Source organism: Diplodia seriata (assembly GCF_021436955.1).
Source record: "Diplodia seriata strain FDS-637 chromosome Unknown scaffold_3, whole genome shotgun sequence".
NCBI classification, from domain to species: Eukaryota; Fungi; Ascomycota; class Dothideomycetes; order Botryosphaeriales; family Botryosphaeriaceae; genus Diplodia; species Diplodia seriata.
Window position 1 is genome coordinate 2,838,189 of NW_027117310.1, and position 12,637 is coordinate 2,850,825.

Below are 12,637 nucleotides of genomic sequence, written 5' to 3' on the forward strand. Positions count from 1 at the left end.
CACTTTCATCGTCACACATTGCAACTCGGTCTTGCGCTTGGTGCCGCACTCTGGGGCGTCTTTTGGCTGCCCTCCCCGTCAGTTGAATATCGGGGGGTAAGTCATGTGACTTGCGGATTACCGCGGGTGAGACCCGCATGGGATAGCTATTGGCCCTGGCGGTTCACGCCTGAAGCAACCAATCCCGCAGTCAAACAGCGGGTCCAGCCGCCCTTGCACTTGAGCTCCGACGAGTGCTTCTAGATTTTGGTCAGGTACAAGGTGCTCCAGCGTCAGACCTGTCAAAACACGACGAAAGCATGAATCGAAATCGGCCGAAATCACTCCCTTCAATTCCTCCGGCAACAGCTACCTGTGTCTTGGGTAAGAACCTAAGAACCGCATTCGGATAGGTTTTTCGTGCTTGTCAAAATGTGTCTACGGTATTGAACCAGCCGAGTCCCCGCCGTGGACGCTACACTCCTCCTAGCATACAGACAAATCTGCCTGCATTCAAGACCTTCATCTACGTCCGGACAGTGGGGTCAGCTACCCACGTAACTATGGGGCAATGTGACCACGAGACGGTTGTGGACGAGCTCGATTATCTTGCAAACTGTGGTGTAGCCGTCGGCTCGTGCATCCTTGCGATGTGCCCCTCCACTAAGAGAAGACAGGCATGTGCACAGACGAGTGCAAACGGTCGAGCCGCAGCAGATCCAATTAGACGAAGGCTTGAATTATACATGGGTCACCGTGCCGATCTACCGCAATAGCTTGAATCAGCTACTCTTGAAACTTGAGCTTGCCTACATCCCGCCAGGTCACAATTCACTCCACTTTAGCCTAGGCACTTTTGGAATTCTTTATATTTCATGGAGAGATGTGGCCAACCCTGGGCTAGAAAACTTCCGTGCATGGAAACTGCCCCCGTCATTATGACCCCAGTCAAGGAAAGCCCTGTCCCTATTGTGAGTCGCGCAGAGTACGAAGCCGTTTCGTCTCCGTAAGACAAGGCCGTCCTGCAGCCTCAGGCCTGTCCGTATGTTCAATAACTCGAAAAAACAAATTGCTCCCTTGAAATGTGCCCTCTACCCCGTCCTTACCTAATCCCACGCCTTTATGAACTGCCCGGCTTCGCTCACAGTAACAAACCAATCAGCCGCTTCCCAAGCAACCCGTCGAGACGCCTAGTACTGAGACATCTCCGATGAGCTCAAGCCGCTCTTCTTCATCGGGGGTGGCGGTGGGGGCGGCTTCTTCGCACGAGAAGGCGGCGGCGGCGGCGGTCCCTTCCGTCCGCTCGCCGGGGAAGTTGCCTCGGAAGCCCAGCTAGCAGAACGTATTGGTGCAGGAGAGACGGACCTGTCTCTACCGTATGACCTTCCAGTACTGCGCTCATCATCGTCATATTCGTCACCGCGGCTGCGCACCGGCCTCAAGTTGTTGCGACTAGCGGTGACGACGGATGAGTCTGTAGGGACCCGAGAAAGCCGCGGCATGCCTCCGGGGGAGTCGTCAGCACGACGTGACGGTCCCTCAAATGTTCCGGCTGTGCTAGTACGGCTGATCGACGGACGCTTAGGGGAGTCCCCTCCATAGTCGCGGCGAGGAGATACACCACGAGAGCCAAGCTTAGGGATGGTAAGCTTAGGCTCGGGCATGGGCGGCTCCTCTTCCTCCTGGAAACGGTCGCTATAAGAATGAGCCGTGTTGGAACGAGACCTGGGCCCACGGCGGCTGTTTCCAGAAGCTCCGGCTGAGCTGTGTAACGTTAGCATGCCTCTTAAAACGGGCATGGCGCCGCCGCAATGTACGATAAGCGGGCCTCTGCAGGGGTTCATTCCACTTACCGACCAGGCCAGTCCCGCTTCAGCTGCATGAGAACCTCCCTGCACTTGTCATGGTACGCCAATTCAGCTTCCAAGAACCCAGTCAGATCCTCGATGTTGTCCCTCTCGGCTTCCTTGATCTCCTCCATGCGGCGGTAGACGTCCTCGCTAGCCTCTTCGTACTTGGCCTTCTGGGAGCGCAGCTCCTCCTCAACACGGAAATCTTCCTTCTTGGCCTTCTGCATTTTCATCAGGGCAGTGTCGTAGGCAAGACGACGCTGCTCCAGCTTCTTGCGGGCCGAGTTGTATTCCTTCATCTGGACAAGATTGCGTTCGAGGGACTCCAGCCAGGTTGTGGTGGAATCAGCAAGGAGGGTCTCCTGCGCGCGTGCCATTCTTTCATGCGAGCGGCCCATTGCTACAACACGGTCAGCTCACATCGGGATTGCGATCGTGTGAGGCCAGCACGTACTCGACAGGCAGGCTCCATACTCCGAGTCAGGATCAAAGTCCTCGCCGTGGTTGACCATGGTGGCGCCCATAAAACCAACGGGCGTGTACTTCTCCTTGTCCCCCGCATCGTTGCGCTTGGACAGCCATTTGACGAAGGCGCTCATAGACCTGTGCAGGTTGTCCATTCCTGGGAGCCGCAAATTAGCCACTTCTCAACGGTTGCATGTCGAATGCGCATACCGTCAGAACGGACGGTCATCTCCTGCTCGAGCGCCTTGAAGTCATCGGAGGCGTTGGTCCGGACTTCACCTCCCATGCGCTCCCCCGCCCATTGCTTGAAGCGGTCCAGCTTCTTGTTGACGATCATTTTGGCGGTTCGAGTGGTGAGTGCGTCGGTTGAGTCGTCCGCGGGGCGGGTTGGGGAAAAGGAGCGGGACGAAGATCACACGTGTAAGTGGCGGGTAATTAGGCGCTGTGCTGGCTGAATCGTGGTGCGGTGCCCAGGGCACTTTCGCGGTGTGTGGAGGGGCGCTGGCTAGTATCGCATGCGAGGTTTCAGGTGGGAAACAGCTCAGAAAAGGCGGCGGCGGAGAGAAGGTAAGGGCGGGTAGCGAGCGTGTGCAAGGGCTGCGACTGAATGGAATAGGCGAGAAGGTCACGACCGGGAGTCTGCGGCATGGGCTGCTGTCCCCATATAAGGAACTTGGAAGTCGAAGGCCTGGATGATGCCACAAGGAACGCTCTCAAGCCGTGCCGATCCTACGCAGGGGCCTGCCCTCAACGCGGGAACCGCGCGGCCAGCACGAGCTGCCCCATCGAAATCGTGGCTGAGCCTCGCCCAGAAGTGCGATTCGCGCCTGCCCCTCGTTCGAGCCCATTTCGCCAAAGGGGGCTCCGCGCCCGTCGTGTCGATGATACGCCGCGCTTCGTGCCAATCGAAAATCTGAAACAGCCCGGGGCGGTTGGGCCTGAGGGGCGCAACTGTCTCGCCTTCTTGCTTGGGTCACGATCTCCTATTTTTGGACGTCATATCGAACGCATTCATTTTGATGAGACTCGAAGATCTGTCTTTTGAGCTTTTGATGAAGCTGCGTGGCTCCGCTCCACAGCACTCCCCCGGACAACCTCCGCACCCTCCTGCGGCACTGCCATACGCGGCGAACATCGCTGTAGAAAGCTCGCATGCACCATGTTTTTTTATTTCCCGGTACATAAAGGGTACTATTCGCCCCGAGGAAACCCGAACCCGCAGCAATGAACACCCGAACCCATGCGTCACCCGTGAATCTAGTCCTTCGTCTTCTGAGTACCACGGAGGAGACCGGTTCTCCTGGCGGCAATGAGACCGGCCTTTTGACCCTGTGCGGCGTAGCGGGAGATGGTCGAGGCCTTACCGATATGCTGGTGGTTACCACCACCGTGAGGCTGTAGAAAATCATATCAGCATCCCGCATTTTCCTTCGCGTCTCCAAAGCACTTACGTGATCGACGGGGTTCATGGCAACACCACGAGTCTTGGGCCAAGAGTTGCGCTTGACGGCGAACTTGTGCTTAGCACGGGAAGCCTCTGTTGTCATTGTTAGCCTCAGCTTCCCTGGCAACCATGACAATCTTTGAACGTACTCAGGAGCGGCTTGTCCGTCCTTCCACCACCAGCGACGATACCGACCATACCACGGACGGAGCTGGAGACGACCTTCTTGGCGCCGGAGGGGAGCTTGACACGGGTCTTGCCCTCGTCGGGGTTGTGGCCAATGACGGTGACGTAGTTGCCGGAGGTCCTGCCGAGCGCACCGCGGTCGCCAACCTTCTCCTCGACGTTGGTGACGACGGTACCCTCAGGAACGGAGCCGAGGGGAAGAACGTTGCCAATGGTCAAGCTGGCGTTCTTGCCGGCGTAGATGAACTGGCCGGTGTACATGCCCTCGTTGGCAATGAAGGTCTCGGTGTGGAGCTTGAAGCGGTACGGGTCGCGGAAGACGACCTTGGCGAGAGGAGCACCACGACCGGCGTCGTGGATGATGTCCTTCACAACGCCGCGGATGTAGCCATGGCGCTCAGCGAAGTCGTTGGTCCTGAACTTGGCGGGGGCCTTGTTCAGGCGGGTGTTGGCCGTGAAGATGGAACCACGACTTTTGGTATGTTAGCGAATCTGTTTCGAAGAGCTCTCGAGCAATTTCGCGTACCCCTTCCTCTGGTTCCTGATAACGCGACCCTACGACATGTCAGCTCGAGTTCCTCCAGGTTTGTTGTAGTGAGGCAGGAAGAATTTCGCCTGCTCTAGATGGAGACCACGCTGCGCAACTGCGAATTTGGCGCAAAACCATTGCAGCCTCCTCGCGGCGGGCTCCATCCCAAGCAGGCAAAGGCTTGCGTGTGTGCGGCGTTCCGGGCGGAAGTGTACTGACCATGGTTGCTGCTGTTGTTGTCTTGCAGGTGGTGTCCGGTCGGTCGTCCTCTGCAGTTGAGATTGATTTCGATTGTGGGCTTTTCGCGAAGGTCACGGCGCACGGTCCGCCAAAAAGGGCGCTAGCCCGACCCGGGCTAATGAAAATGCAGAGGGCGACCGGCCGCACCTCAACCTACCGTCTCGTCCTCTCCACCAAGCTTTCATCAGTCAACACGCATCAACGCACCACACACTCAAACACATGCGACTGCATATCGTATGGATTTAATGCGCATCAAACCATCCGCTAGCATGTTTTCGTGACTACTAGGCGTTGGACAGGCTCTACCATCCGTCCAGAGGCATCATCACTTCGAAATGGCTTTTGTCGCGGCATCGCTCAGGAGCTTGGCGACATCAGAGGTTGGATGCATCACCTGTGTTGCTAGTCTGTCCGAGCGCGTTTCCGTTGTGGGCAATGAGCACATGCCATGACAAACCTACAAAAGCGCGACGGTCACCGGTCCGCCAAAACGTCGCAAAAACTTCAACAGCATCACATCCTCAGCACTCGGGATCCAAAGCCATCTCAGTTTTGTGTCTCTCGCATCTTCACTTTTCTTAAGCGCATTGAGAAACCTTCTCTTTCTTGGGTTTCGTCCTATCCGTCAACTTCGAATGGCCAGTAGTCAGCTACATCTCCGATCTCGTTGTTTCCGAGCGGTATCCCAGTGTGAAACGATGTGGTTGCGAAAGAGCAGGTCGCAGAACCGTTTTCCCCGGGCGCATGTCGTTCACGGTTGCAGGACTTTTTGCCGAGGGCCTTTGCCGGCGGGCTCGCGCAGCGCAGCTGTCACACACCTCCACATTCAAGAGCTTGGAAACCCGCATTCGGCCTCGTCTATCTCGCATACAGAGCAAAAACTGCGAGAAGCATCATGAGGAGCGTTTCGGCCGATGAATGTTGCAGTCGTGGGTGCTCACTTGCTATGCCAGTTCGGAACCCGTCCCGAAAAGGTTGCGACTGGAGAGGGCGGACTCCTCCCAACTTGTTCATGAATAACTCCTAGCAGTGTGTGGGATCCCACGTTGTCGGCAGTAACTGGCAGACGTCGTCACCTCTTTCTTACAAGCATATCCACACTTCCCATCGCACGACGGTTTGTAAGAGCGTCGTCATCCCGATGTTGTGTAGATTACAAACACCTCTACGTCCGGGCGTTGGTACTACAACTCATAGAACTAGCATATATGCTCTCAAAGCTGGGTCGAGCAGAGCAGCATCCTCTTTAGCCGCTTACACCTCCGTCCCAGACAACGGCCCTGCCACACTTGTGCGTAAGCGAGCGACACGGACATCACGAGAATTACGACAACATCCACACTCCACATAGAACGTCGAACTGTTCGCTGTCATGGGTTGTACAACAGGTTCCTGCAGGATTTGCATGTCCGTGGCGGTTTCCTAGAGGTTAGACGTTGACACCCGAAAGTGCAACGCGGCATTGCACGCATGAGGTAAACAGACAGACTCAATAGTGTTAGCAGTTCTGTTGAGAAGAGTAGGAGCAGCGACTTTGTAGCTGGTGAAAGCGAATGCAACTTTTCCCGTAGTCAGGGACGTAGCGCGTGCAATGTGCCAAAGAGAGCCCAAGCCTGGGACACATGACGTGCACCGGGCTCCAGAGACGCCCAAGCCAATCATGTAATCTTATCGTTGCCGTGCTTCATTCTCGCCGTGGTGCTGCAGTCGGCCGCGCACTTCGCATCCACACCCGCCGACCCACCGCATCCTCATCCAGCTTCGACCACGCCTTCCTACCCACCCAACATGAGCGACTCCGAGCTCTCCTCGGTGTTGTCGTCGCCGCCCGCGAGCGACGACGAGGCAAAGGCCATTGGGCCCATGGACAAGTTCCTGCACAAGTCGTCGGCCAAGAAGAAGATGGCCGCCGCAACCACCGCGCAACCACCGAGTCCACCCGTCAAGAGGAAGCGCTCCCCCTCTCCGCCGCACGAGGAGGTGCTGGCTGACAATCCCATCATACCCGTGAGTTGACAGCGCGACATGACACGCTTTGACGCGACGAACGCGTCGCATTCGCCTTGCACGTTGTGCTAATGCGCGTGCTACATCATAGGTCATCGTCACCTTCCGCGCGCGCTTGTCCGAAGCCTTCCCGCCCAAGTGCCCTCACCTTGGTCCCCAGGATATCGAAAGGGGGATTGTCGATTCCGCCCCGTCGCCGCAGGTCGAGAGTCTCCTGTGCGCGCTCCTTGGATTCGCCCTCAACCGCAAGAAACCCGTCGAGTACGTCCTCAGCCGCCCACAGCTTGTCGCATACCTGCCGCGTCCCCTATGCAGAACAATCCAAGCTTGAACAATTGAAGAACGCTCGAGCAGGGCTAATGCACATGCAGGAAGGGTCATTATGGCCGCGCTCTCGAGGAAACCATGTCGACTTACAAGTCGGAGTGGCCGTTCTCTTGGGGCGGAGTCAACCCTCTATCTGGCAGCCGCTCCTTCAATGATATGAGCCCCCAGGACCGGGTAAGTGGCCCTGTGGCTGCTGTTCCAGACTTGTTACTGACCCTCTCGCAGCTGTCCGTCCTGCAGGCCATCATCCACTGGTGCCTCCACGGTTCGGAGATTATCAAGTCAGTCATCAAAGAGAACTACAAGCAGAGTCGCCATGACGACGACCTCAATCAGCCGCTGTCTGTGCAGCCCTGGGGTGTAGATGGTGAGAAGCGTCGCTACTGGCTCATCGAGGGCAAAGACGACACTCCATTCCGCTTGTACCGCGAGAGCAACCCGTACCACAAGAAGGTCCATTTCCGGAGCGTAGCAGGCACTATCGATGAGCTGCGGGAAGTCGCCAACAAGCTGGCACGGGACAGTACCCAGGCATCGCGCAGGCTGAGCGAGAGGATAAACGCGGCCATCCCTCGCTTCGAGGCTACTGAGGATGTAAGATTTGTCCTTGGCATCATGAATCCACCACAGCCTTTCCCAATGGCATTTGCTAATGACTCGTTTGTAGAAGCGGAAGCGCCGCGAGTATCGCATGCAGCGCAAGGCCCAATTTGCTCGGCCTGAGCCTGGTTTCTCGCTGTACGAAGGCCGCACCCGCGGCAAGCGCATGAAGTACACCTTCTCCGATGATGAGGAGGAGACCTCCGATGCACTCTCTACTCGTCGCTCTACACGCCGCGGCTCCCCTGCAGACAACAACAGACCTGTTGTTACTTCTAGTGGTCGTCAAGTTCGCTCTCGCTTGGGCGGATTGTACGGCGAAACTCTTCTTAGCGGCCAGAACACGGAGCTAGATTCCCCTGGGACCGCCGACTATGAGCGCTCCGATGCCTCCGAAGGCGTCAATGGCCGCGCTACTCGCGCCGGTCGTAGCAAGCACGGTGTCCCCCAGCGCAGCAACAAGCACATCGATGGTTACAACAGCATCGATGAGATGGACGATGAAGATGAAGTGGACGAGTGGGACGGAGGTGATGATGACGAGGATGACGATTTGGGCCTCATTGACGATGATGAGGAGTCCCTTGCTGATGACGAGTCAGACGGCGACATTCCTGTCAAGCCTAAAGGCAGCCTCGTGGTCACCCTGCGGATCCGTGCTGATCGCCTCGCCGCTGCGAGCAGCCCCCCTCCACAGCTCAGTAGCCCGTCGGTTATGAATGAAGAGAACGAGGACAAGATGGAAGTTGACAGCGGCGTCAACGCCGTCACCCAGGCTACTGCGCAGACCTCCATTTCTTCTGCGGAGCAACCCGCCCGGTCTGTGGAATCCAAGGCGCAGCCCGCTGCACACAACACTGAGCTGGCGTCCAAGCCCATTTCCGGCGGAAGCAAGGCTACTGAGCCGGTCGCAAAGCTTCCTTCGCCGCCTGCCAGCATTACGGTAAAGTCTGAGCAACCTGAGATCAACGGTAGGCAGGAAGTACCAAGCACGGCATCCGCAAAAGACGCGCCAACTGCGAATGGCCATCCTCTTTCGCAGCAGCAGTACCCTGTCCAACAGGCGTAGTCTACGTCGCAGTGAAGAAAGACGGATTCGAGGGGTTTCATTTCATGAGTAGTGTAAGATCGGATGATGCGAGCGTATCGTGTATGAGATACGATACGATACCCTTTCGTGCTTTTTACTTTTTGTTTCCTTGCTCTATCCCTGCTTATACTCCATGAAGAAGAAACTGTTGGGAAACTTATGGCGTTCGAATTGGGATCAATGGGCAGCGATTCTAACCGTGCTGAAAGGGGCCATACCGATATCCGGAGGGATGATAGACTTTACAGCGCTGCTACTGATGCTGGTTTCAGAGCCTGTGTAGGATGGGACGACACACCAGGTTTCAGGACCAATGCATTTATGTATGATAGGCGCATGCATTAAACATAAAATGCCATTGTTCTAGAGAAACCAAAAAAATCTACCTTCCCGAGACTAATCATACATGTGATTGAGTGCATTTTCTGATGAGGTGAAGTCTATGTTGTTTTATCGGAAATTACATCTTCATCTTGGTATACATTTGAATTCCACCTGAGAGACAGCAATCCAGGCCCGCGAATAGAAGGACTGAGCTTGTGCTGGTTGAACTGTTTCTCGAAGTCGCTTGACGAATACCAGCAGATATGCCGTTACGATACTGAATACAAGCTTTGAGATATGTCACGAGCGCGTGTGGGGCATGCGCAGGTGCAATATTGACCCGATCACATCTGTGACTTGCTCAAAAGTAGCACCATTACGAGCGGGAACAGCTGATCCAGTGATCCTCTTCACTTCGACTTGGACAAGAAGGTAGCAATCTCGTAAGCTTCTCAAGGTCCTCAACGGACATATTTACCACAGCAGATATTCCCCGCATTTCAATCGCCATGCCCCAAACGCCATGCTCTCGCAATAAACCAATAGTGGTATCAACTGCTCTTTACCTTCTCTTGCCGCCCCTCTTGCCCCCAAACCCACCCCTGCCTTCGCCAGTGATGCTCGCAACATCTTTCTTGCTCAACCGCAACATGCCGCCGCTAAATCTACCGACGCCGGGCCCGCCAACGCCGCGCTCCCTCTTCTTGCTACCGTCATCATTGGTCGCCGGGTCCTTCCGCGCCTTCTCCAGGATGATGCCGTTCTCGCGGGCCTCGCGGCGGCGGGTTGCTTCCTTGGCGGAGGCCTTGGCCTTCATGCCCTTGCGGTGCGACATGGGCATCTTCTCCTGGGCGAGGATGGACGCCTTGGAGCCGAGTGACTGGATGCGCAGGTCGGTAGCCTTGTGGCGGTTCTTGCCTGTGGGGCCGGCAAGCAGGTCGGCGGACGGTGCTGAGGCGTCAAGGAGGTGCGATTCCTTGAGGAGGCGCTGCAGCGCGAGGTCGTTCTTGAGGTTCATGGCATCGGTGTCCGGGTCGTCGTCTTTATCGTCGTCGCCCTTTTTGTTTTTAGAAGAGGTGGTGGGATTCTTGGAAGGTTGGGTCGGCGGCTTGGAGGACTAAGAGCGTGCAGCGCGTTAGCTAAGGCGTACCACATCGGGAGCAAGAGGGTAGGAAGGGTGCGTACCATGAAGGCTTTCAGTTCCGCTTTGCTCATCCGCTCCGAGCGCGTGGGCCCGGTGATCTCGACGACTTCGACCGTGTTTCCAGGCTCCTCGTCGTCTCCAGATATGCCTTCCCACTCGTCATCCTCTTCGCTGCCGTCTTTTTCCTCGTCTTCGGGTTCCAGCGCCTTCTCTTTCTTCGTCACGCCGTCCAGCGGCTTGAATTTGGCCTCGAAAGCGCGGCGAAACGCATCGCGCATGTCCTCCGAATCGGATTCCTCGGGCTTCTCCTGTTTCACGGGACGTTTACTGACTGCGGCAGCCGTCTTCGCCTCGGCACGCTTTCGCTTTCCAAGCGCAATAGCCATTCTCCGCGGTGTGTAGTGGTGGATGGGGAGAAAAATGACAGAGCAAAGTACTCGCCAGTAACTTTTCTGGCCTGCGAGCTTCGCGCCCAAGGCGGTGACGCGCGGCAGAAATTTTGCCCGCATGAGACCTCCGGCGGCCGTAGAGACGGCGGGGTCTGTCTGGGACGTGCCCCGCGCCTCGCAGTCACCCATCACTTCACACAGCCATCCTCACAAAATCGCAAGAAATCACGAACAAGGCAAAAATGACGCGCTTTCGTCCCTGCATCGATCTGCACGCCGGCTCCGTCAAGCAGATTGTCGGCGGCACGCTGACCACCACCGACTCGGACCTCAAGACCAACCACGTCTCGGAACTGCCCGCCGCGCACTTCGCGAAGCTCTACAAGGACAATGCCCTTGTTGGCGCGCACGTCATTATGCTCGGCCCCGGCAATGAGGAGGCCGCAACTGAGGCCGTGAAGGCATGGCCGAATGGCCTGCAGGTCGGCGGCGGGATTACCGATGCGAACGCGGCAACGTGGGTGGAGAAGGGCGCGGACAAGGTGGGTGCGGAGCGAATATTGGTGGAAAGGGAAGAAGAAGTGGGTGGGAGGTCAATTGGCTAATACGGGAGAATAGTAGGTGATCATCACATCATACCTCTTCCCGTCAGGCAAATTTTCGCTCGAGCGCTTGCAGGCCGTATTGAAGGCGCTGGGCGGCGACAAGGAGAAGCTGGTCATCGACCTCAGCTGCAGAAGACGAGGCGAGACTTGGTTTGTTGCCATGAACAAGTGGCAGACCATCACCGATATGGAGCTCAATCAGGGTACACGTTTTCATGTTAATTGATACTTGAAAGTGTCGAGGTCTGACAATTCGCAGAATCGATATCCCTCCTGGAGCCTTACTGCTCCGAATTCCTTATCCACGCCGCCGATAATGAGGGCCTCCAGCAGGGCATCGACCACGAGCTCGTGAGGAAGCTGGCCGGGTGGTGCAGCATTCCAGTAACGTACGCGGGCGGCGGTAGGAGTCTGGAGGATCTGGACACGGTCAAGGAACTTAGCAATGGCAAAGTCGACTTGACCATTGGAAGTGCCCTCGACATTTTTGGTGGCAGTGCAGTGAGGTTTGAGGACTGCATTGCGTGGAGTTCAAGGCAGTAGAAGAGATTTTATCAGTGCCGCAAATAAGAGTTATGCAAGCGGAAGCATTGGAGAGAGGGGAAATAGCAGAAAAAAACAAGCAATGCAATGAGCTGGAGGTAAGCCCACCTCCGTCAAGTTTTCAGCATGCCGCTCCCTTAAAATAAACGATTTGCATTCGTACTAGGGATTACGATAATACTCGTATAAGACGTCCCGCTCCTCGCGGAAGTAAATGTGTTCAGCTGCGGCTCGTTCTGCAGATAGCCAAACCACGCACATGGCTAATTGAAGCACTACTACGGTGCAGGGCGTATTCTGACACAGACAAGAGCGCAACACTCTGAAAGGTATTCAGGATTGTCTCGATAAAGATTCTCATCATATAGCTGTTGGCTTCGTATGGCCATCCCGCCAGCCCCAAGAAGCCAATCCAAAAGCGCGAGCCCGAGCAGTTCCCCTGGGTTCGACTGGAGAAGGCCCAACCCTTTTCTTACCTCCGAAATGCGTAATCTGTTTACAATCCTAGCGAAATCAGTATCAGCGAAGAGCGTGATAAAGCGACACCTTCAAGACTACAGCCGCTACCTCTAGAAAATTTAACTATCATCCTGTCTCAGCCGGTCTCGCATCAAGAGCATCCACCTCTATCGCGCCAAGTTCTATTCACCTCGATCCTCCACTCCACCAGTAATTGCTTTAAGGAATGAACAGCCAACGACACAATAACCTCCGCTACAGCCCTTAAACAACTCCCCAAGGATACCCTCCTTGCGCTCTGCAATACGCGCGACTTGATCAGCTTTTTCATCATCGGCCATGTCTCTCCAGATTTCGCCGCTACGACGACGGCCCGCCAACCACCGGTCACGATGACTTCCTTGCCAAGTGGCAAAAGGCTCTGACTTCCATGCCAGACTTCTCGGAAGTAGA

At 56.0% G+C, this 12,637-nt stretch overlaps 5 protein-coding genes across 5 annotated transcripts; 2 read left to right on the forward strand and 3 right to left on the reverse strand.

Moving 5' to 3' along the window:
- Window positions 1–1,674: 1,674 nt before the first annotated feature.
- On the reverse strand, window positions 1,675–2,631 carry SLS55_003554 (uncharacterized protein; the record flags this gene model as incomplete). The annotated part of the gene is made up of 4 exons (XM_066775026.1): window positions 1,675–1,738; window positions 1,833–2,229; window positions 2,284–2,451; window positions 2,505–2,631. 4 exons carry the CDS (start codon window positions 2,629–2,631, stop codon window positions 1,675–1,677), a joined length of 756 nt encoding a protein of 251 aa, XP_066635145.1.
- A 920-nt stretch (window positions 2,632–3,551) lies between these two features.
- On the reverse strand, window positions 3,552–4,675 carry RPL2 (60S ribosomal protein uL2; the record flags this gene model as incomplete). The annotated part of the gene is made up of 5 exons (XM_066775027.1): window positions 3,552–3,689; window positions 3,746–3,831; window positions 3,888–4,396; window positions 4,451–4,479; window positions 4,673–4,675. The coding sequence occupies 5 exons, from the start codon at window positions 4,673–4,675 to the stop codon at window positions 3,552–3,554; spliced, it is 765 nt and encodes a 254-aa protein (XP_066635146.1).
- Window positions 4,676–6,484: 1,809 nt separating this feature from the next.
- SLS55_003556 (uncharacterized protein) lies at window positions 6,485–8,699 on the forward strand (the record flags this gene model as incomplete). Its single annotated transcript, XM_066775028.1, has 5 exons — window positions 6,485–6,676; window positions 6,795–6,964; window positions 7,075–7,204; window positions 7,256–7,624; window positions 7,698–8,699. 5 exons carry the CDS (start codon window positions 6,485–6,487, stop codon window positions 8,697–8,699), a joined length of 1,863 nt encoding a protein of 620 aa, XP_066635147.1.
- A 907-nt stretch (window positions 8,700–9,606) lies between these two features.
- FAF1 (pre-rRNA processing and 40S ribosomal subunit assembly) lies at window positions 9,607–10,574 on the reverse strand (the record flags this gene model as incomplete). The annotated part of the gene is made up of 2 exons (XM_066775029.1): window positions 9,607–10,161; window positions 10,230–10,574. The coding sequence occupies 2 exons, from the start codon at window positions 10,572–10,574 to the stop codon at window positions 9,607–9,609; spliced, it is 900 nt and encodes a 299-aa protein (XP_066635148.1).
- Window positions 10,575–10,819: 245 nt separating this feature from the next.
- HIS6 (Enzyme that catalyzes the fourth step in the histidine pathway) lies at window positions 10,820–11,725 on the forward strand (the record flags this gene model as incomplete). The annotated part of the gene is made up of 3 exons (XM_066775030.1): window positions 10,820–11,162; window positions 11,230–11,385; window positions 11,442–11,725. The coding sequence occupies 3 exons, from the start codon at window positions 10,820–10,822 to the stop codon at window positions 11,723–11,725; spliced, it is 783 nt and encodes a 260-aa protein (XP_066635149.1).
- Window positions 11,726–12,637: the final 912 nt, after the last annotated feature.